At 36.6% G+C, this 25,633-nt stretch overlaps 1 protein-coding gene across 3 annotated transcripts in view; it reads right to left on the bottom strand.

The window, feature by feature from the left end:
• The window catches only part of LOC150092169 (uncharacterized), a 300,320-nt gene that overhangs the window by 171,625 nt on the left and 103,062 nt on the right, over positions 1-25,633 (bottom strand). For all 3 annotated transcript variants that reach the window (XM_090415233.1, XM_090415231.1, XM_090415232.1), the window contains exon 8: positions 5,005-5,067. In XM_090415233.1, the coding sequence (XP_090271359.1) occupies positions 5,005-5,067 (63 nt within the window). The remainder of the gene's footprint in view (positions 1-5,004; positions 5,068-25,633) is intronic.

Genomic DNA, 25,633 nt, shown 5'->3' with positions numbered 1-25,633 from the left:
TCCTTGTCACATTCAGAACTCTCAGGACTAATGGATGGACATTTTAATATGGAGAAATGCAAAGTTATGCATTTTGGGAAAAATAGATTGATGGCATTGTACTCCAGGAAATAGATGAAACTAGAGATTTAAGGGTGATGGTAGACAGAGAGTTAAAGTTTAGAGGACATATTGCTAAGGTTGCTAAGGTAGCCCAAAAGATTACCTGGCTATTTAAGAATACATTAATATGTAGAGATAAGAAAGTTATTAGTCCTCTATATAAGGCTTTTTATATGCCCACATCTGGATTATTGTACTCAAGTCTGGTCTCCAGTGGTTTCTTGGGGGATGAGGAAGCAGCTGAGAAGATTCAGAAGCTAGCAACAAAGATAGTAAGTGGTCTCTGGAATGTTCCCTATGAGAACAGATTGAGGGTGTGTGGATTGCAGAAGTTGGTTGATAAGAGAAAAAGAGGGGATATGATAGATATATTTAAGTTGCTTAAAGGGTTTTATAGGACTGATGCAGGGAAAATGTTTCAGCACTTGGCTAGAGGGACCAGAACAAGGGGGTCATCCCCTGGAAGTTGAATAAAGGTTTGATTAGTAGGGGTGTGAGGACTAGATTTTTTCTTGGAGAGTTGTGAATAAGTGGAATAAATGAGCTGCCAGAGTCATTTGTGAGTGTTTTATCTATTAATGGGTTCAAGGAGAGATTAGATAGATTGGGTCTCCCACAATGAGTCTTTGTACTCCATTGAGGCACCTGTATAATAATAATAATAAATATTTCATCCAGTTTACTGCCTCCATCTCGCATCATACTACTTAAAGTTATTACTCATTAATTCAACTATTTCTTCTACTTCTGTTGCCTCCTGAAACCAGTGTTCATTAAAGTCATTTAATGGCTGGGGTGTGGAATTACTTTTTTGTGAGTGTAATTCCTCATTCCTTTGCTCACACAATCCTTGTACACTTTCAAAGGACAGCCTCTTATTTTACATCCCCCTACCTCTCTCATTCTGTGAAAAATTTTTCCGTGTTAACCTGGTAACAATCTCTCACCAACTTATATGTGTCAATCACATCCAACTCTTTCCTCCTTCTATATATATGAGGCTTCGAAAATTACATTCCTTCAATCTTTCTTCTACATATTCCAAAGACCAATTACCACCATTGTGAATCTTCTCTGGACCCGGTATAACATATCACAATAAAAATCCAGTGATAAAGTTACACCAGTGATCACATATGATGCCTGATTAAGGTCATTAATATCATCATCATATAATATCATTAATATACAAAGTGAACAACAATGGTCCCAAAACTAACCATGTAGCACACCACTAGTACTTTCCTCTTTTGAGATAGTGCTTCCCCCACAACTTGCTGAATACCTATCTGATAGCCATTCAACTATCCAACTCACTAATCTATCATCCAATCTCATCTGCTTCAGTTTAGTGACACCAACTTTCAGTGCTGCAATCTATCAAAAGCTTTTGCAAAATCTAAGTATACTACTTACATTAACATCTTACCATGATATTATTCTTCCTTCTACTTGTCACATATGTGAAAAATTGTAGGATTTTTCACGGCCTAATTTGTTAATTTCTGCTCCTACTGTAGTTTCGCTGTTCTTAATAATTGAGTCACTTCATGGCCTGCTCTTTATACCCCTTGTAAAATTGATTGTTACCATTATTCATCTTGTACTGCCTCCACAGTACCTACCCTCTTCTTCTAGATATTTGCTTAATTCCTTCATGCATCTATTTGGCATTACCTTTTTCAGCTTTCTGAACTTTGGAATATATTTGCATATCAATATTGTTAAATATCATTTGGTCAGTTATCACACAGCATTGATCTCTCTCCTACTTCTCATCCCATTCCATACTATAGCTCCAAGCTGTCTGATGGTCTTATAAATAAATGAAGCAATTAATATTTCGAGCTACTACTATTCCTCTACTATTCCTATTTCTTCATATAAAAATGTTTTTTTTTTCAGAAAATGTCCTTTCTTTTAGGATATATAAGAAGACATAAAATTATATAATTTTTGTTCTAGGTGTTTATTAGAACTTTCCAGACCTCTGCACTTCAAAATGCAACACCCTGCATTTAATATTACTAAAAGTATAACTCATCAGAAAGTAGCAAGAGCAAACCAACAAAATTACAACAACAAACGCTACTGAAGAATTCTTGTATCTAGCATGAAAAAAAATGAAGCATAGTTTTTCAACAAACTTCAACAATTCTGTCCACGTGCATGCACACGCGTGCACACACACAACATCCAGTACGACTCGCTTTTAAGACTTCCTTTCACTACTGAAACAAAAGTCATAGCCTTCGCCAATGATGCGATGATAATGATTCAGGGACACTATAGCTTACAGTTAGAAGTAACGGCCAACAAAGAACTCTTTGAAATTGCAGAGTGGGCATGCGAGAAGAAAATTACAGTCAATAGCAGCAAGTCTAAAGTCTTCACATCTCACGTAAAAAATCAAAACAACCTGTTACGGTCTTCTTAAATGGAGAGGTTCTTGAGGTAGCCAGTGAGCTAAAATACCTATGAGTAATAATAGATGAAAGATTTACCTTCAACAAGCACATCTCATATGTTGCCAAAAAAAGATTACAAATTGTAAACCTTCTAGCAAAGTTGGCAAGGATTAAGTGGAGATTAGGCCAACAAGCGCTAAAAACAATATATACCAGTGCAATACTACCATTAATATCTTATTCTGCACCTGCCTGGAAACATAGACTAAAATCAAAGATAAACCGACAAAAACTAAACAGAGTTCAACGCTTTACAGCGATATGAATAATTAAAGGTTACAGGACAATATCATTCAAGTCAGCTTGCATTATTGCAGCTCTAACACCAATCTGCCTGAAAATACAAGCATTATTTCTAATATACGAAGTCACTTCTGAAAGATATAACGAAAATTCTAACATTGATTCGAATAGCTACGAACGTCCACTTCACTACAGTAAGTGGCCTCACCCAGCAAAGAAAACAAACAGTAAGGAGAAGGAAAGCTCTGAAAGTGACAAATTCCATATATATACTGACGGAAGCAAAACCCAAGGGAATGTCGGATGTTCTTTCATTGCATATAACAGGCAATCCAATATACAAGAACGCTGCTCTAGACTATATCCTCTCTGTTCCAACAACCAAGCAGAACAACTTGCTATAGTTCATTCACTTATATATCTCCAGGAATTAGAAGTCAACACCTCTTACCAAAAGACAGCAACAATTTACAGCGACAGTAGAAGCACTATAGACGGAATAAAAAACCAGAACAACCATATTGCATTAATAGAACAGACAAGAAAGCTGGTTTGGAATCTTACTCTATTGGGATGGGAAATCAAGTTCTGCTGGGTGAACGCACATACTGGGGTTGCAGAAATGAGAGAGCGGATCAGTTGGCTAAAGAAGCAGCTAGAAACGAACGGCTATAAACAAGTTACCAGAAGTACTTGAAATCTGCTATAAAAACACTTGCAGAAGAAAGAAGCCTAGACATGCAGGAAGAAGAATGGAAAACATCAAAAAACGGATCAACAACAAAAGAATTCTTTCCTAGCATCAGAAGCAGACTCTGGCTGAAAAAACACACCATTTCTCCAGGTTTAACCATGCTACTAACGGGACACGGAAAACTAAGGCACTACTTACACAGATTCCATATCTTGGAATCACCATCGTGCATTTGCAGTCCACACCTTCAACAGACTGTTGACCACATACTTTACGAATGTCAGCTATTGACTCCATCCGGATGCCCCTAATACAACACATCATCACTTCCAGAGACAAGTGGCCAGTGTCAAGACAGAGACTTATCAAAAAGTATTACATAGATAATGATGAAACGGTTATTTCAAAAGACAGTCATCCTTTTTACAAATATGCCGGAGTCTACAATATCCCCTGCTCGTGCAGCTTGAACTACATTGGCAGACTTCTAGAAGTTTTGAAATCAGGAAAAAGGAACACATAGGAGACGTTAACAATAATAGAGAAAACAAATCGGAGTTAGCCTTTCATTTCTCTAGGACAAACCATACCATAGAATGGGACAAAAGCTCCATGCTCTACTTAGAGAAGGATTTCCACTCCCGAATGATAAAAGAAGCCACAACAGTTATTCATTCAAAACAAAACCTAAATAGAAACCAAGGATTAATTCTGCCTGAGATCTGGAAGACCCTCATTAGATCTTTAAACTTTCCAGAATTAAATTTTGTTACAAATTATAGAATGTGCCTACATAACAACAAGTGAGATCATACATGCTCTATGCATGTGATGACCGCATTTTTCTGTTTTTTGTAAAAATACAATTATATTTGGTTCATTTACAGTTTTAGTGTAACAGTTTTAGCGTTTAAGTGGTCTTACATCTATATATCTTTTATCCTGACGAAGCCAGCAGCAATAGTTGGCGAAACTAGTTGGTATAACTCGGTTTGAAATAAATCTGACCTAAACCCAAATATAAGTCTATCTTTCCTATAGTATTACATAGAATTAATTAAATTTGCTAATAAAATCAATTTCCAGTCCTTGTAATCTAACATAAATACTGATATTATGTGAATTATACTGTACAGTGCTAATATATGTATATATAAAAATATAAATGTAAATATGAAAATTGATACAAAAATATGAACAGAAATGTTAATCAGTACTTGTAAGTTATATGTAATATAGTACTTGTAATCAGTACTTGTAAGCTATATGTAATATAAATAGGGTTACTATTGGGAGGAAAACACACACACACACACGAATGCACACACACACACACAAGCTATTGTTATAGGTTTTGTAACTAGAGTATTGAATTTAAAAAAAAAATGGAAATTCATTTTCATATAATTAATTTTTTCTGAAATATTTAATTTCAAAAATATATCCCTTTTGTAAATGAGAAATCCCTAGCATATTCATCAATTCTAAGTTACATACCTTTCCCTATAATGCTATTAATATTCATTTCAATAAGACCCAGCAGTGATGTTTCAATTGTAACTGAAAGAAAATAAACATAGATTTTAGTATCATAGATCTCAAGATGTATTGATATTAACAATACATCTTGAGAACTAGTCATCAGCAAACACTAAATGCTACATAGTATGGCATATAATATAACACAAATTTTATTATCACTGTTCCAATTGTGGCACTGGTGTCGTTGGTGGATGTGGTGTCGTGTTCAGTTAGGCTAGAAAACGTGTTTTTAAATTTAAGTATAGTGTGGCTTTTTTTCTAAAATTGTGCTGCAGTTGTGCATTGGTTAGATACAAGTATCCTTCAGTGGTGTTATTGTTTGAAACTCTGTTGTATATATTGTGTTTTTGCTGCTGTTTGTTTCACTACTTCAGCGTCTAAAGATGGCTTCCAACAAGAAGCGTACATAAGCAGCGCAAAGGACTTCTACACGAAAGGCTGGTTCAACATTAGATTTTTCACAATGGATGCGTTGCGGAAACTGCTACATGTATGCGCCGAAGAAGTGAAGGATCTGTGTACGGTCTGGCTAAATGAGAAGAATGCAAATGTCGACGTATGTGAGAAGTGTCGGGATAGGCTGGAGCATTCAGGAATGGAAGCAGACATCAGGACTATAGTGGAAGAACTTCAGTGGGAGTTCATGAAAATGAAAAGTGACCATCTTCTGCAAGAAGAATTGGAAGTGCTCAGTAAGGAGGTACTGGAAGTTAAAACTGAGTTAAATATGTTGAACAGAGAAATTAGGACTATAGAGATTACTTTAGCTGAAGTAACTAGAACAGGATTACATATGGGAGAGTCTTTGGTGAATGATGAAGTAATCAATAGTATGGGGGTGATTGGGAGTCAACAAAATAAAAGCACAAGAGGTCTAGAAGAAACGAGATGTCGTGAGAGTGAGGGGGATTAAGAAAAAGAGTGTTGAGTAATGTAATAAAACTGGGAGAGTCATGCTGGATAGCATAGAAAACGAGGCCATGAATGACGCCTGTTTGAATGTGAATGAAGTTAAGAGTGGTAAAATATGTGGTGATTCTACGATTAAGGGTATGGAGAGCAGTATGTCTGAAGAGTGCTTGGCTGGTGAGACAGTAGAGAGAGTGGCTTTAGCAATAAAGAGAGGGCATGATGCAGACAAAATGATAGTTATGGTGGGTACAAATGACCTGAGTGGTAGTAAAATCAGGTAGCAAAAGATTTAAGAACATTATTAGATATTGTGAAGAAGAAAAGTGTCAATGAGAGGATAGTGTGTGTGCTGCCTCGTTTTGACAATTATGAGTTAAGTAGATGCGTGATGATGATGATGATGAATGATATGATTACAAGAATGTGCAAAAAAAGAGGTCTGGAATTTGTTGATGTCTGGAATGTGTTTGAAGGAAGGAAAAAGACAGTTGTATGCTAGAGATGGGTTGCACTTGAACATGGAAGGTCATAAGCGATTGAAGAAGTTACTGTTTTCTGAACAAGTTGAAGTAACTGGGCAGAGAAACTAAAATTGAAAAGGTTGAGTGTAAGAGAGAGAAAGTTTAGCAGTGATTGTATATTTGTTGATGCTTTTGCAGAATAAATTGCAGAATAGAGGGGATAAAAATCGGCATGGGACTACTGAAATTAGTGACGTATATCAGTTCTAAAGCCGGTACAAGAACTAAAGGGAATCTGCAATTTTTGTATACCAATGCAAGAAGCATTCGAAATAAGAGAGAAAAATTTTTGGCATTAGTCAGTGCAATCTCACCAAAAGTTGTAGGCATTAGTGAAACTTGGCTGTCAGCAGATGTGGTTACTGGAATTGAATGTGATGGGTAGTATTTTCAGGGAGGATAGAGAAGATAGAACAGGGGGAGGAGTACTGTTGATGATAGCTGATGTGTTGCAGTCAAAGAAAGTAGTATATCAAGATGATGGACATGTAAATGAGAGTTCATTTGAGGTGGTCTGGTGTGAAATAGTGACCAACACAACCAAATATACAGTTCGTTGCTGCTATAGGCCAGGGGTTACGGGGAGGATATTGAATTCATTCATGCATCAACAAATTAGTGCAATGAATGCAGGTTTAGTGATTATTATGGAGGATTTTAATTATGGTGATATAAATTGGAAGGAGGAAATATCACATGGAAAAACGGAAATGGATTTCATACCTCTTCTGTGAGATAATTACTTGAAACAGCACATAACTGAAGGGACACGTGGTGTGAGAGTGTTGGACCTGGTCATTGGTTCAGAGGATATATGCATAAGTAAGGTGTCCTCATTACCTCCAATTGGTGAGAGCAATCATGTGGTATTGACTTGGGAGGTTGCAAAATCTGTGGATTTTTCTGTTAAGAAGGGGTAGTATATACGGAACTATAGGTTAGGCAATTATAACAAGCTACAGAATGAGCTTGCAGCCATCCCATGGCAGAACATATTGCAGGGGAAAGATGTTAGCAGTGCATTGGATAAAATCAGCGGGTATCTGAGGAAAGCAATATCAGATTGTGTCCTCATGGTCAGGAAGACAAACAAGGTAGGTGTTAGATGGATGAGTAGTAGTATCAAGCTTGATCTGCAAAAAAAGAAAATGTTATGGAGAATGTACAAGGAGAAAGGCGATCAGTACACCCATGAGCAGTACAAGGCTCAAGCTAGGAAGGTTACCTGCATAGTAAGAAAAGTTAAATCAGATTATGAGAAGAACTTAGCCAATGAGATCAAGGGTAATCCTAAAGAGTTCTTCTGCTATGTGGCAAGTAAAAGGAAGAATGACTTTGAAAGGATAACTTTAGTGGGTGCTGATGGTATTGCGGTGACAAATTCAGATGTAATAGTCGAGTTACTGAGCGATCACTTTTCAAAAGTCCATCACCCAAGTGAGTATATATCTGTATCTGTAGCAATAACTAATGTGAGAACTGAAGTTAAGAAATCAGAGGTATTTAATATATTGCAAAATTTAAATGCAAACACTGCTGTTGGTTTAGATGGAGTATCAGCTCGGGTGTTACGTGAATGTGCAAAGGAATTGTCATTGCCTCTTACTTGGTTATTTAACTTAAGGTTTGAACTCTGGTATGGTCCCTAGGGAGTGTAAGCAAGGTAAAGTAGTTCCTTTGCACAAAGGTAGCTCTAAAACTGAGGTAGTTAATTACAGACCAATCACCATCTCAGGAGTGGTGGTAAAAATATTGGAAAAGTTGGTTAAAGACAAAATTCAAGATTGGGTGGATCAGGATATGATATTCTATAGGGGGTCAACATGGTTTTGTTAAAGGTAGATCCTGTCTTAGCAATCTATTAACTTTTTATAATAGAATGAGAACTGAGGTGGGCAAAGGAAATGGCTACACAGTGGTACTTCTGGATTTTGCTAAAGCTTTTGACAGGATACCTCATGGAACACTGTCATGCAAATTGGAGCATATGGGAATGGATACTAAACTGGTGATATGGATAAGAGAATGGCTCAGGGAGAGATACCAAAAGGTGGTATAGGAAAGAGCAGAATCGAGGATGAGGCAGGTGACCAGTGGTGTGCTTCAGGGCTCTGTGCTTGGGCCTTTGTTGTTTAATTTGTACATAAATGATATAGGAAGTGGCTTGAGGAGAGAGATATTCAGTTGTTTGCTGATGATGCAAAGTTGGGTAGCGCAATAAAAAATCAAGCTGATACTGAGAGTTTGCAGGATGATTTAAATAAGCTGGCAAAATGGGCAAAGGGTAATGGATGTCAGTTCAATGTGGAAAAGTGTAAGGTTATGCATTTTGGAATTAAAAGATTACTAGCTGTGCACTACATTGATGGAATGGTACTCCAAGAGATTGATGAGGCTAGGGACTCAGGGGCGTTGGTGGATAGGGAGATGAAGTTCAGGGGACACATTGCTAAGGTGTCCAAGATTACACATAGGATTATGTGGCTATAGAGGAACACACTAACATCCAGAGATAAAGAGGTTATTATTCCCGTTTATAAAGTATTGATACTTCCACATTTGGATTACTGTGCTCAGGTCTGGTCACCTGGATTCCTTGGAGATGAGGAGGTTGTGGAGAGGGTTCAGAGGAGAGTGACTAGGTTGGTGAGTGATGTAAAAAATGCTCTCTACATTGATAGATTGAGAGCTTGTGGATTGCAGAAGTTAGTTGATAGGCGGAGAAGAGGGGATATGATGGAAACATTTAAATTACTAAAAGGTTTTTATAAGATTGATGCAGGGGAAATGTTTCAGCAATGTGATAGTGATGGAAGAACAAGAGAGGTCATCCCTGGAAATTAAAGAAAAGTGTGGTCAACAAGGTGAGAACGAGGTTTTTCGCCTGGAGGGTGGTGAATGAGTGGATTTCATTGCCAGACTCAGTTGTGAGTTCTTCGTCTGTAAATGAATTCAAGAAGAGATATGATAGATATTGTTTTGCTAGTTTTGGGTCTCCTGCGATGAGTCTACTGACTCCATGGAGATACCCATAATAATAATAATAATAATAATAATTAAAAACTACACCTCCATAGAATGATTCTTGAGGATATGTCAACACCTATTTGCTATGTTTATTATACTTTGTTATTACAAATGATTTAATGGATAATAAATATGTCAAGGAAAAAGAATTAAAGTTTATTACAAAGCTTTACAGTTAATAGTTTTTGTTAGTGTAACACTAGCTTTATCAGAGCACCAGGGACTAAAAATCACCTTTAATATGATAATGTACATAACATGAAATTCTTGATATGCATGTATCCTTAAGAAATGCACAGGATATTATGATAGTACTACATGAGTAAGTTTACATTATTAATAACTTCCCAATAACAATTTTCCTCCAAATTAATCTGTGGTTTGTCAGAGCTCCAATATTGTCGATCTTACATTTTAGTCTTCTAGGGCACGTCCAACTATTGTACATCAATCCATCTAGATCTTGATTTTAATCTGGGTCTTATTCCTGCATCTTGAAACGAACTAATTCAGAGAATGACATTCAAAATTTCCATCATAAAATTGACAGCATCCATCATCACATCAAATTTATTGTAGAATATGAAAATGGATTTTATTCATTTTCTTCCAGATGGACTTTATTTTGAATTTTTTCATCAATGGAAAACTGCCTTCACATGAAGATATATTCATGTAGACTCCCATCATCCATCTAGTCAGAAGTTTGGTGTAATCAAAATCCTTGCAAATCAAGTCCATGTTATCTGTTCTGATGAGGTTATATTAATGTGAATTGATCATATACAAAATGATCTCTGCTTAAATAGCTATGAAATATCAATTATTAATCAAATACTTTATCAAGTCAAATAGTTATTACCTAAGCAAATATCTGATAATCAAAAAGTTCATTATTCCATATGTTAAAAATATTTTAGAAAAAGGCACTCATATAAAAAAATCTAGTTTTTTGTCTCCTCTCCAGTGCAAATGCTTTCTTCTTTTTTACTTTCTTTAAAAAACAAAATTTAAAAGATTTAAAAGACAAAGCTTGTAGACATCACAAAATCCCAGTAAAGCTGAGATTTAGTGATGTAGACATTTTGTCAATCCCAAATATGAGAGACTCTGTCAATCTCTCATATTTGTGAAGTAGTTATTCTGAACATGACAATTAAATTTGAATGTTTTAGTGTTGCAGGCATGTGCTTCCTTACAGAGGTCATTTTCAGAAAGCAGCATGGGAACAGAAACAAGTAGCAAGATTACAAGAACAAACACTACTGAAGAATTTTTGTATCTAGCATAATATCCTTATGTTATTATTTAGCAAATTGTTGTTATGATCCATCGAGTCGTTTTCGACTCCTGGTAACTCCACGAATATACACTCTCCATTCCGATCGGTCCCTGACCATGTCTTTCAGAATCTCCAAGCACACTCCAGTTGCTTCTTTAACACTCCATTCACTCATCTTATTCTTGGTCTTCCTCTTCTCCTGCTTCCATCAACTTTAGCAAACATCATCATCTTCTCCAGACTGTCATTTGCTCGCATAATATGTCCGAAGTATGACAATTTTTGCTTGATGAGCATAGCTTCAAGGGAGCAATCTGGCTTTATTCTGTCTATCACTGATGTATTGGTTTGCTTTGCAGTCCATGGTATTCTTAGTAAGTGTCTCCAAACCCATAATTCAAATGCATCTATCTTCCTTTTTTCACTCTTTCTCAAGGTCCAACTTTCACATCCGTACAGCAACACAGGGAATATCATTGCTTTCACGATTCTGATTTTTGTTGTGAGGCTAATATCTTTATCTTTAAAGATCTTGCTTAAATTTGTCATTGCTTTTTTTCCCGAGTAATAATCTTCTTCTAACTTCTTCAGTACAATACCCATCTTTATCAATTTGGGATCCTAGGAGCACAAAATTGTTAACTACTTCCGTTTTCTCCCCATCTACTCCAAAATCATTAAGTTCACATGTCTCTTTGAGATTAAGGCCAATATTTAGCACTTTCTTTTTTAATTTTCATAATAAGTTCCTCCAAATCTTCTTTGCATTCTGCTAGCAAGGTGGTATCATCTGCATACCTCAAATTATTAATATTTCTTCCACCAATTTTAATTCCAAATGAAGACTCCTCCAGCCCTGCCATTCTTAAAATGTATTCGCTGTACAAGTTAAACAAGTATGGAGATAAAATACATCCTTGTCGCACCCCTTTACCTATTGTGCTATACTCAGTTTCTCCAAGATCTGTTCGTACAGTAGCTTCTTGTTCATAATAAAGATTCCTCAGAAGGATAATGAAATGCTCTGGGACTCCCATTGTTCTTAACACATTCCACAGTTTCACATGATCTACAGAGTCAAAAGTCTTGATATAGTCAAGGAAACAAAGGTAGACATTCCTGTGCTCTTTCTATTATCCATCTCACATTGGCGATCTGATCTCTTGTTCCTCTGCCTTTTTGAAATCCTGCCTGTTCATCTGGCATTTCTCTCTTCATGAATGGTTCCAGTCTTTTCTGAATGATCTTAAGTAAGACTTTACTTGCATGAGAAATCAATGCTATAGTTCTGTCATTTTTGCACTCTCTTGCATCGCCTTTCTTCAATAAAGGCATATAAACTGATTTTTTCCATTCCCTAGGCCATGTAGTTGTGATCCAAATTCGCTGACATAGAGCTGTTAAAATTTCAACTGCAGAACGGACTCCAAATTTCTCAGTAATTTTGGAGTCCTTTCTGTAAAGGTCTTCTGTATACTCTTTCCATCTTTCTTTGATATCTGCAGCTTCTGTAAGATATCCTTTGTGTTTACTTTTCAATATTGTCACCTTGGCACTAAATTTCCCTGTTAGTTCTCTGATCTTTTTGAAAAGATCTCTTGTTTTTTCTTTCTTGTTTTGGTCTTCTATTTGTTGGCATTCCTAGTTGAAGTATTTTCCCTTTTCTCTTCTGGCTTGTCGTTGAAACTCTGCAATCAAATGCCGAACTTCCTGCAAATTTCCCGTGACCTTCATTTTCCTCCTTTCCTGAGCAGTTTTGATCGCATCCTCTGACAGCCATTTGGACTTCTTCTTGTTCTTACAAACTATTGGAATATTCTTCTTTGTTTCTGTTTTAATTATATCTTTAATCTCTTCCCATAGTTCATCTGGTTCTGTTTCAGACAAATTGTGTGTTGAATCTGTTTTGTATGCTAATATTGTATTCAGCTGGTATGTTTCCAAGATCATATCTGATAGACATTTGTGATGTTTTCAGTTTCTGTAGTTTCACATGTATTTGTAGCCACTAATAACTCATGGTCTGTTCCACAGTATGCACCTGGAAAAGTCTTGACAGACTGAATTGCACTTCTCCATCTTCTTTGTACAAGTATATAGTCAATTCGATTTCTGTGTTGTCTATCAGGTGATACCCATGTGTATACAATTTTCTTTTGTGCTGTTTAAAGCAGATGTTAGCAACAAACAAAGAATTCTCTGCACAAAAATCAACTAGTCTCTTCCCTGCAGTGTTACGAATACCTAAAACAAATGACCTGTTATTCCTTATTCCTCAGTCTCTCCCACTTTTGCATTCCAATCTCCAAAAAGTAGTCATAAATCTTACTTCGGTGCTGCATCTATCACTTCTTGTAACTTGCCATAAAATTCTTCAATGTCTTCTTCTGATGACTCTGTAGTAGGTGCATAATAAACCTGAATGATGGTCATATTCATTGGATGTCCACTTAGTCTGAGAGAAATGATTCTGTCACTCACTGGATTGTAACCCAATACATACCTAGCCATCTTTTTCCTGAATAAGAAAGATACTCCATTTTTTCGACTTGTCTCATGTCCTTAGTATAATCCCCTGACTGAAAATGGCCCATTCCTACCCATCTAAGTTCACTTATTCCCAATATATCCAGCTTCTTGCACTCCAATTCCATCTTTATTATTTACAGCTTACCTTGGTTCATACATCTAACATTCCAAGTTCCAATCCTGTGTTTTTTTGTGAAACAGGGAGTCTCCCTTTTCCAACAAGCAACATCTGTGACCAAGCTTCCTTCCGAGTTTGACCTGGACACATCATAAAAACTAGTTATACTTTTGGAAGCCCTCTGTTTTTCCCCAGTTGCATGTTGGATGCCTTCAGGCCTGGGGGTCTTACCATCCAGCACCATATCGTACTTTCTCATTTTTGACATGTTCATGGAATGTTCTTGGCAAGGTACAGATTTGTCATTGCCTTCCTCTGGAATATTTTTCAACTTTCCAGTCTAGATCCGCACTGTTCTGTGAAAATAGAGGCACCTCTGGAAGGATGTAACTCTTCACCACGCAGTGCAGTCTTGGTAAAGAAGAGGCTAGGTCTCTGTAATAGAGATGTATTGCACATATCTTTACCCTGGAATAATTCCCTGTAAAGAAAATTATCCCTTACCCTCCTTATCTGTATTTAGCAAATACAGATCCAATATTGAACATACTTTTTTAACAATTAGAATTATTATGTTAACTGTTTACTTTTAGTCTCTGATGATGGTAGTCATGCTAGAGATGCTAGGAAACATTAGCTGTAATTTTTTTTTTTTTTTTGTAATAAACTTCAATTCATTACAAAATTGCTAACTCAGTACTCTACTCGAGAGTCATTCATAATTTGAATAGATTCCAGTTTTTCTTCCCACCTCCTTCTGTCTAGAGGAAGGAAGATCTTAGCAGTATCTAATTCTTCTCGACAATTTATGTCTCAAAGATATCATTTCTCAATCTCTCTCTCTCTCTCTCTCTCTGTCTCATTTTTCTATTCACCAAGCTTTGTATACCCTTTTTCTCATTCTGTCTTCATAAATAACATCTTACCTTTGTTGCCTACTTCCATACTCTCTTCAGGAATCTATCTGTCTGACCAAAATCCAGGCAACCAGTACAATGGGACTATCACAGCTTTGTCTCTGCCCACCTGCATCCATCTCACCATCTCAACAAGTATGGCATGTTCACTAACTTTATAATGTGTTCTATGAAATTCAATTCCTTATCACCTGTATCCTCTAGATTCCTTGACTCCCACTTTCCTGCAATCAAACTACACAGATCTCAATCTTCTATATATGAATTCCAAAAAAGACTATTTTGACATAACGGACCGGAAGCATCCCACTCCTTCATACATTACACACCTATTAACTATTTAAAGGATTCTGTATCTGAAGAATGATTGGCATTACTGCTTTTAATAAGATGTTGTAATTTTAAATACAGAGAAGCTGGCTGTATACCATATTGTTGGAATCGAGCATTAAGAGATGGATGAGATTTGGGATCTGGATGTAATGTTCAACAGAAGCTTGAAGCTAAGAGGGTAAACTGTAAGTATATACAATTCACTACTTCTATGATATAAGGAGCACAATGACAGGCTTGAGATAAGGAGGTGTTTGTACCTGTATAAAAACCACTGATTAGGCTACATCTAGTTTTATTTAATTTATAATCCAAATTTATAATTTTCACTTAATTTATAATCCAAAGACACTGCTGTCACTAGTTGTGAATATTTCAAATTCCACATTACATTAATACCATTTTGCAGGACACATTGCAGACATAGGCCAGCAATTTACTTTTTTTTTTGCATTAACACAGAAACCTGCAAAAAATTTAGGATGAGTGTCATCTAGTTTTAGCTGTGATTAGGAAACTGTGGCAAGATTCAGATGCTGATAATGAGCCAATATCAGGATTGTGGAACATTGGTTATGAAGACAGATTGAGGAATTACAGAGTTTAGTGGACCAGTTAAAAAAAAGACATGATACAACAGAAACATTTAAGTTGAAGAGATTTTACAAGGATGGAAGGAGTTATAAAAAGAGTGAGATCAAGATAAAAAAAAAAAAAGTCATTCCTGAAAGTTGTCCTAAAATGTATTGAAGAGATTTTTATATGAAGAGTGGTAAATGACTGGAATGCACTGACAGAGTGTGGTTGCAAATGCTAGGAGGACAGACCCAAAATGAGGATATAGACTCAACAGGGGTTTGTTACTATTATTAAAAATGGTATACATAAATTAATCACTTAATTTATAATCCAAAGACACTGCTGTCACTAGTTATGAATATTTCCAATTCCACATTACATTAATACCATTTTGCAGGACACATTGCTGACATAGGCCAGCAATTTACTTTTTTTTTGCATTAACACAGAAACCTGCAAAAAATTTAGGATGAGTGTCATCATCTAAGAACACTGCTAGCTTCTTAACATTGTTCATTAGTATCTTTCAAGCAGTTTTAAAAATGTCACTGTTCCATACACCAAATCCAAATTAAATTTCTAATAGCGTTTATCAATCAAATTCTCTCTCTCTCTCTCTCTCTCTCTCTCGTCACTCCTTAGTGCAGGATTAATAATAATAATAATAATAATAATATTATTATTATTATTATTATAATGGTGTATCCATGGAGTCAAAAGACTCATCGCGGGAGACTCTACACTGATACACTAACTATTATTTACACAATACCTATCATACTTCTCCTTAAATTCATTCACAGATGAAGCATTCACAATCACCTCTAGCAACGCATTCCACCCATTCCACCGTCCAAGCAAAAAATCTGGTCCTAACACCCTCGTTAACCACACTCTTACATAATCTCCAGGGATGGCCCCCTCGTTCTCTCCCTTCCTGCACTGGTCTTAAAATGTCATCAGTATGAATGCTATAAAATCCCTTAAATAATTTATATGCCTCTATCATATCTCCTCTCCTACTTTTATCAGCTAGTTTTTGGAGTCCACAGATCTAGTCACCTGGTACACCACTAGTCACCTGCCTTCTCCTGGACTCAGCTCCTCCATAAACCACTCTTGGATATCTATCCACCAGCCACCCTCTAATCCAAATCACCAGCTTTGGATCCATACCCATTTGCTCTAATTTATGCAACACAGTTCTGTGTGGAATCCTGTCAGATGCCTTTGCAAAGTCCAGCAGTATCACTGAGTAAGGATTTCTTTTATCCAACTCCACTGCTACTTTATTATAGAAAGTAAGTAAGTTGCTGAGGCAAGATCTACCCTTCACAAAACCATGTTGCCCCTTATAAAGTATCATACTGCTGTCCACCCAGTCCTAAATTCTAATTTTTACCAATTTCTCCAAAAACCTTAACCACCACTCCAGATATATTGATTGGTCTATAATTTGCAACCCCTGTCTTAGAGCCTCCCTTATGCAGTGGAAAGCTGCATAAGGGAGGCACCTCATCTAACCAGGCTGTTTAATTTAAGCATCCCAGAACTGGGGCGCTTAAATTAAACAGCCTGGTTAGATGAGGTGCTAATTCTCTTGCACATTCTCATAACACATGGGCCGATATGCCATCTAACCCAATGGCAGTGTTAGCATTAAGGTTCTGTAATATATTAAGCACCTCTATTTCATCTATCTCTAGACTCTCATCAGTCAATGACACATTTGACACTGCAATATCAAAACCAAGATGGTAATTTTTGGAAAATGATCACTAAGCAACTCAACTATTTGATTTGTTTCTGTAATTTCCATACCATCAACACTTTTTAGAGTAATATTTCCATGGTTATTCTTCCTTTTACTTGCCACATAGTGAAAGAACTCCTTAGGGTTTCTTTTGGATTCATCAGCTAGCTTCCTCTCATAATTAGCTTTGGCTTTCCTTATCATACAGGTTACTCTCTTTGCCTGTACCTTGTATTGCTCATGGGAATGCTCATCTCCTTTTTCTTTATACTTCCTCCACAACCTTTTCTTTATCTGCAACTCCTGCTTAATAATATTATTCATCCATCTTACTCCTACTTGATTTCTCCTTCTGACTCTGGGAATACAGTCTGATACAGCTTTCTTTAAATACTGCTTGACAATCTTCCACGCACCATCAACATCTCTCCTCTTCAAATTCCCATGCCATAGCACTGCTGAAAGCTGACTTCTCAGCTTGTCATAATCCCCAGCCTTGTAATTCCACATATACCTCTTCTTAACAGAATATTCAGCACATCTTACAATCTTCCAGATCAAGACCACATGATCGCTTTCCCCAAGTGGAGACAGTGTAACTAAATTACTTATTGATATGTTCTCAAATCTCTTGTCCCTTCCATTACATGCTGCCTCAGGCATTAACAACTGTATAAACTCCATTTTCTTTGTTCCTTGTGGCCATTCCTTCTCCCAATCTATGTCCCCAAAGTTAAAATCCCCCATAATGATTACTCGACCTTCACTCATCATGCTAATTTGCCAATACATACTATCTACATTCTCCCTTATACCCCTTGGATTATAACAACAACCGATTACATAATTTGCCCTGTTGATCTCACATCAAACAGCCTCGAATGAACTGTCCTCTACATACCTGTCACCTTGAAATATGCACTTGATAAATTTATTTTTCTAATAGTGATTCATTGTTAATAAAATTCTTTGATCCAATAGTTGTGAGGTGTATTATATTATTAAAAATGCAGCATAAATGTTGTGTATCACGATGTTTATGCTGCTGATCAGTGGCGGCCAGTGAAATTTTAAGTGGGGGCTGCCTATACAAAATAAAAGAAAAATTCTTTTTTTCCTAATCAGTAACCAATTTATTAATAAATAAATCTACAGATTTATTTATTAATAAATTGGTTATTAATTAGGAAAAAAATAATTATTTTACAAGGCACCCACATTTAAAATTTCACCGGCCGCCACTGCTGCTGATACCACAATGTTTCTTGTGGTACGTCAGCAGTTTAAATTGAAATTGAAACGTTAATGTATCCAAAAAACACTTAGCCTTCATGGCAACGAATCATATAGTGATGGGATTATTATTATCCCAAGATAATAAAAAGACTCGTGGGAGGTCTCTTTGCTATATGTGCAGCTCATCATACTGTGCCTTAAATACATTCAAATTCTCAGCAGACACCACAACTCTCAGGCAATGCATCTCCATTCACAACTCTCCACAAAAATCCTTCTTCTTACTCCCTTGCTCACACACACACACACACACTCCTTATACAGCTTCCAGGGATAACCTCTTGTTCTTCCTCCTCCCTAATTTTATGAAAAACCTCTTCAACATTAATCCTATAACAGCCCCCAGTACCAACTTCTATGTTTCTATCATACCTCTTTTTCCTATTTCCCAGATAATGCAAACTACATCTACTCAACCTTTCTTCATATTCAGTATATTGTTTTTATGAAGCGAGAAATGATCATTTTTATTTTTGTGCATACTTAGGACATGAAAAAAAAAAACAATACTGTAATTTCAAAATTAGTCAATTTCATAAAACTGTAGTACACAAAGTAATAAGTGTTTGGTGTAGATATTAAAACTTCTGCACTGTTAAAAATAATAAATGGAGATTACTCTCATGAATTATATGATAAATAAATTTAATGATATATATATATATATATATATGAGACCTCAATAAAGGTGTCTGGGTAGTGGCCCCTTGCCTTTAATGAATAGCATAATACATCTCCTCAAGGAGATGGGCTTTGCATTAAGGGTAAATATTAAGAATAGTGATCAGAACTTATTCCACCCTTACCATGAGTTGCCTAGACTTGTACTACTTTATGGGTCACCTAGACTTGCAATACATGCAGGTGCAAACTTGACTTATTTGTCTGTTTGCTTACTTGGGAAATGGAGTAAAACCAGGTTTAAAATAGCTTGGAATTTTTAATATATATATATATATATATATATATATATTTAATAATACAGGAAATGACATCAGGAAAAATATTTGGTGATGCAAAATTTGGTAAAGCAATTGCTAATAGAGATGTTTCAATTTAGGGATCGTGCAGGATGATTTAAACAGACTGACAGTATATTCAAAGGAAAATGGCATTGGTTTAATGTGGCAGAGAGTAAGGTTATGTGTTATGGGAGGAAAAGATCACTACTTCTGTACTACACTAATGGAATTAGTAGTTTTATTTTTAAAGTTTCATTTATTTTTTGAATTATTTTCAATAATTATATATATTTCACTGAAATTGTATTTAATTTGTGATAGTGCAACCGAAAGCATATTAATTATCGAGGTTGCTAATAGGTTTAGAGCAAATATTGTGTACAATAGTAAACAGGTAAAAAAACTCACTTTTATTGCACTGCTAAAGGATAACAGTAACATTGAGACATGTTTGGATGACATGATAGGAATAGTAGCAGAAGAGTGGCAGTGGAATTTGAGGGAGGCAGTATGGTGTGAGACAGAGGTGAATAGAATGAAATACTTAGTCTGTTGTTGCTATAGACCTAGTAATGTAGAGGGTAGTGACCATGAAATGTATAGGCAAAGTAATCAAGTAAACAGAAAAAGGGTGATCATTATGGGTGCTTTTAATTATGGCAATATAGAATGGGATGATGAGATAGCAACCAGAAGTAAAGAAAAGGAATTTCTTCAGTTTTTAAAGGATAACTACCTCAGGTAGTATGTAATTGAGGGTACATGAAGATTGAGGGTCTTTGATTGATCAGCTCATCAGAGGATGTCATTATAAATGAGGTATCAAATCTACCTCCAGTTGGCAAGAGTGATCATGAAGTGATTACCTGGGTGGTTGCCAGCTATAAGAGAATGTCTGTGAGGAAAGGGTATATGTTATGTGGAACTATACAGCTGCTGATTAGGAGAAGTTCCGAAGACAGCGTGCAGCTGTAGTATGGAATGAGGAGTTGAAAGGACAGTTGAAAGAACTATCTAATAAAAGTCTAAATGTATTCCAAGGATCAGAAGATTAGGATGAATGAAGAGATTAAGCATGCAGTGCAGAGAAAGAAGGTATTATGGAGGCAGCATAAGATGAGTGGTAATACTTAATTCCATGAGAAATACAAACAGACAAGAAGGGTTACTTGGTTGATAAGGATAACAAAAGTGCTAATGAAGTCAAAAAAACCCTAGGCATTTTGATATAGATAACAAAAAAAAAAAAAAAAAGATTATTGCAGGATGACAATGATTGGAGAAAATAGTATAAGGAACACTGCTAACAGAGGATATAGTTGAGATATTTAATGACCAATTTGGTCAAAAACAAAATGGTCAGTGCCCTTGACCATTTTGTTTAATTTGAGTGTCAGGTCTGGGTTAGTCCCAAGGGGATGGAAAGAGGGTAAAATAGTTCCATTACATAAAGGAGGTTCCAAGACTGATGTTGCAAATTACCGGAAAAAAAAAAAAAGTTTTTTTTTTTTTTTTTTTTTTTGTATGTGTGCACCATCCCCACTTAAAATTTTCACCGGCTGCCATTGTATCAGAGAGTAGTTTATTCAGGAGTAGAGTCCAAAAGATGGCTTGTAACTAGTGGTGTGCCACAGGGTTCTGTTCTTGGACCACTGCTGTTTAATTTGTTCATTAATGATATAGGAAAGGATCTGAGAGGAACTCTTTATTTGTTTGCTGATGATTCAAGGTTGGGTAGAGCAATAGTGAATGTAGAAGATGCCAAAATTTTGCAGGATGATTTAGATAGATTGGAGGTCTGGGCTAAGGAGAATGGATGTCAATTTAATGTGGCAAAATGTAAGGTTATGCATTTAGGGGTGAAAAGATTAGCAGCAGTATACCACATTGGCGGAACTGTACTCCAGGAGATTGATGAGGCCAGGGATTTGGGAGTGTTGGTGGATAGGGAGTTGAAGTTTAGGGGGCACATTGCAAAAATGGCTAAACCAGCTCATCAAATCACTTGGTTACTGAAAAATACTTTGATGAGCAGAGACAAGCAAGTTATTGTCCCTTTGTATCGAGCCTTGATAAGACCCCATCTTGATTACTGTGCCCAGATCTGGGTACCAGGGTTTCCTCTTGATGGGGAGGAGGTGGAGAGGATCCAGAGGCGAGTGACCAAGATGATAGCAGGCTGTGGAATGAACCTTATGAGAACAGGTTGAAGATTTGTGGGTTGCAGAAATTGGACGATAGGCGAAGGAGAGGTGATATGATTGAGACATTCAAATTACTGAAGGATTTCTATAGGATTAATTCAGAGGATATTTTTTGTCAGAACAGGACTGATAGTGGGAGGACTAGGGGCTATCCATGGAAACTGGGAAAGAGTGTGGTTAGCAAGGGTGTTAGAACTAGGTTTTTTACTTGGAGAGTGGTGAATGAGTGGAATAAGCTGTCAGAGTCTGTTGTGTGTGCCATGACTGTGAATGAGTTCAAGGCAAAGTATGATAGATATGTGTGGATGTTAAATAGTTGTTCTTGACATGATGTTAGGGCCTCCCTTGATGAGTCTAAGGACTCCTTGGAGTTGCTCATAATAATAATAATAATAATAATAATAATAATAATAAGTTATAAAGGTCATTCATCCTTGAGAATATGATATCATTTAGTTTTGAGAGCAAACAGTGATGATGAGGAGGAGAAACTGACTGTGAATGAACAAGAAGCATATGGAGAAAAGCAAACTTGATGTTAATAAGACTGTGGGATTGATGATATATCACCATGTCTTTTGAAGGAATATTCTGGAGAGTTGACATCTGCCTTAGCATACATGGTAAAGGGAGATCATGTTTTAGTAAGCTACTTAGTTATTACAATAAGGTGACAGATGCACTGGAAGAGGAAGTTGGATACACAATAGTATACTTAGATTTTGCAAAGGCTTTTGATAGACTACCACATGATAAGTTGAGAGTCAAACTAGAGCAGCTGGCCTTGGATATTAGACTAGTGCACTGGATTGGAGACTGGCTATCTGATAGGTATCAGCAGGTTGTGCATGGGGGAGCAATATCCCAGAAGAGTAAAGTCGCTATTGGTGTGCCTCAGGGGTCTGTTTCAGGGTCATTGCAGTTTAACCTATATGTTAATGATACTGGGGATAATTTAAATTGGGATATTGAGTTGTTTGCAGATGATGCAGAGTTGGGAAGTGGCTTTACAAGAAGATTGAATGATTGAATACATTGAGTGAATGGGGATGCCAGTTCAATGCTGCAAAATTCTAAGTTTTAAAATTAGCAGGGATATATTGTTGGAGGTGGAGAAAATAAGAGATCTAAGGGTGATAGTGGATAGGGATCTAAAATTTAGAGGACACATTGCCAAAATTGTGAAGACGCAACGAATTTTGGACAATGCAGAAGACATGGACTTGTAAAAGGAAGGAGAATCTGGTTCCATTGTATAAGACCCTGATTAGGCAACATATGGACTGCTGTGCACAGATTCGGTCACCTTGTTTTCAAAAGGATGAAGAGTTGGTAAGGGGTTGTTACAGAATTAGCATTGAAGAGGCCTTGTTTTTCATAAAATAATGGAAGTTGAGGGAGAACAAGAGGTCATCTCTAGAAGCTATATAAGGAGGAGGTGAGAAAGTGAGTAAGAAGCAGGTTTTCTTGCATTGAGAGTTGTGAATAATTGGAATGCATTGCCTGAGAGTGTGATGTCTACAAAGAATTTTAATGTATTTAAGGCAGGGTATGATGAGCTATGTGTACGACAAAGTGACCTTCCATGATGAGTCTCTGATTCCATGGGGCTTGGGATAATAATAATAACAATAAAGAAAATTTGCAATAAGAACAACCTGATAGATTTCATGAAACCCTATGTTGAGTGTTGTAGATTTTACTAAGATGGTTCACTGTCAGGAATGATGTAATATGTATACATTAATGAATGTAGCGAGTGTGTTTGTTGAGAGATTAAACAAAAGTGAGAGAGTGAGGGTCTGCAGAAAGCATGATCTATTAATAGACTGCTGTTATTTGAATGAAAGTTGTGAACAAGAAGTAAAGAATATCTGGCAAAAGGCAGTGATAGGTGTAAAATGGAGAATAATAGCTAGAAGAGTGAGTGTAAGAATATAAGTATGCAGTTGTGATAGTGAATACAGAAATGATTGAAAAAGGAAAAGCAAGCATAAAAGTGGAAGCAGAAATGAACTTGACTGGCAGTGCAAGTGCTGGCATGACTGCAAGAATGGAAGAAAGCCTGACTGATGAAATATTATCAGGAAAGACCACTGGAATGCAAGAATTGAAGAATGAAATGATTAAGATGAGAAATGAAATGAGGTGTATACAAAATGAAATTAGACGTATGGTGGATATGAACTGAAGAGCCTGAAAGAATAAAAAAATAGTGGAGAAAAAGAAGTAGCAAATGACTCATTAGTAGCAATATATAGAGATTTTATTATAAAAAGTGTAGAGGTTGAGAGGATGCATATAGTCTGTTTTCCAGGATGGAGGATGAACAGGGTGATTGAAGAAGTGTGGGATATAAGAAAGGTGATGAGCATGGTAAGGAAAGAAAAGGTGCAGTATGAGAGGAGATTGGCTGCTCAGGCCAATGTTCACTCAAGGGAATTTTTCCATTACATGACAAGCAAGAGAAAGAATAATTATGGCAGACTAACATTAATGGATAGTCATGGCAGCAGACTAAGAGCTGCAAAGGATATAATGGAATTATTGAATGAGCATTTTATCAGCATATATCATACTGGTATAAATGATCTGGTACAATATAGAAGAGAGGCAAGTATTAGGAGAATTGGAAGTGAAAGAAACAGAGGTGTATCAGATGTTGGTTGAGTTAAATGTGAATAAGGCTGTGGGAATGGATGACATATCACCACGTATGCTTAAGGAATGTGCACCACAATTGGTTATGCCCTTGACCTGGTTATTTAATGAAAGTCTTGCAAGGGCTAAGGTTCCTAAGAAGTGGAAAGAGGGCAAAATAGTACCACTCCACAAGCATGGTTCTAAGACAGAAGTCTCCAACTATAGGCCAGTTTGTATAACCGCAATTGTAATCAATGTTCTGAAAAGATTGGTAAGGAATAGAATATAGAATTGGGTTGATGGACATGGCATTCTTTATGAAGGTCAGCATGGATTTGTAATGGGTAGGTCCCGTTTCAGTAATTTATTTGCAATTTATGATAAGGTGACGAGTGTGTTAGATAAGGGAGAATCATATACAGTGATATTCTTAGGCTTTCAAAAGCATTTTATAGATTACCACATGATAAGTTGGTGTACAAGCTGAAGAGGATGGGAATAGACAGTACATTGCTTAGATGGATCAGAGATTGGCTCTCTGAATGATACCAGCAGGTGGTGTATGATAGAGCAGTGTCTCAAAACAGAAAGGTAACCAGTGATGTGCCCCAGGGTTCTGTTCTTGGGCTCTTGCTGTTTAGCTTGTTTTTAAATGATATATCATGTGGACTGACTGGGGATCTTCAGTTATTTGCTGATGATGCAAAGTTGGCAAGAATTATAAGTAGCACTGCTTATCCAATTATAAGTAGCACTACTTTCCTATCCAAATCTTCCTTTCAGGAAGATTTGGATAGGAAACTACAACCCCACTTGGACAAAAGAGTGGGGTTGTAGTTTTAATATCAATAAGTGCAAGCTGTTGCATTTTGGAGTGCAGAAATATAAGGCTGTGTACTATATTGATGGTGCCGTCCAACAGGAAGTGGATGAGATTAGAGATTTGGGAGAGATGGTTGATAGTAGACTGAAGTTTAGAGGGCATACTGCTAGGGTTGCAAAGGTTGCACATCGTAGTGCTGCTATGATAACAAGCTCTCTGACATGCAAGGAAGATAGGGAAGAGGTAGTGGCACTGGTCAGACTACACTTGGACTACTGTGCTCAGATCTCGTCACCTGGTTTTCAGTGTGATGTGGAGGCATTGGAGAAGATCCAGAGGTGAGTGACTAAGACAATATTGGGACTTTGGAATGCTAGCTATGGAAGTTGAAGAGATGTGGATTGCAGAGTTTGGTAGATAGGAGGAAGAGAGGTGATATGACAGATGTTTAAGTTAGTGAGAGGATTTTATCACATTAATCCAGAGAGGAATTATAAAAAGAGCAGAAGGTGAGATTGGAAGAATCAGAGGTCATTCCTGGAAGTTATGTAAAAGTGTGGTGAAGAGGGATGTGAGGAGTAGATTTTTTATATGGAAAATTGTTAGTGAATGGAATGCAATACCAGAATATGTTGTTAACACAAGGGGTGTTAAGGACAAAGATTCTATATGGTAAATATGTTGT

This window comes from Typopeltis vanoorti, unplaced genomic scaffold, assembly GCF_054136105.1.
Source record: "Typopeltis vanoorti isolate ZY-2024b unplaced genomic scaffold, IOZ_Tvanoo_1.0 HiC_scaffold_24, whole genome shotgun sequence".
NCBI lineage: Eukaryota > Metazoa > Arthropoda > Arachnida > Uropygi > Thelyphonidae > Typopeltis > Typopeltis vanoorti.
Note: the sequence above shows the minus strand (reverse complement) of the source record. Positions and strands in the feature narration are given on the sequence as shown.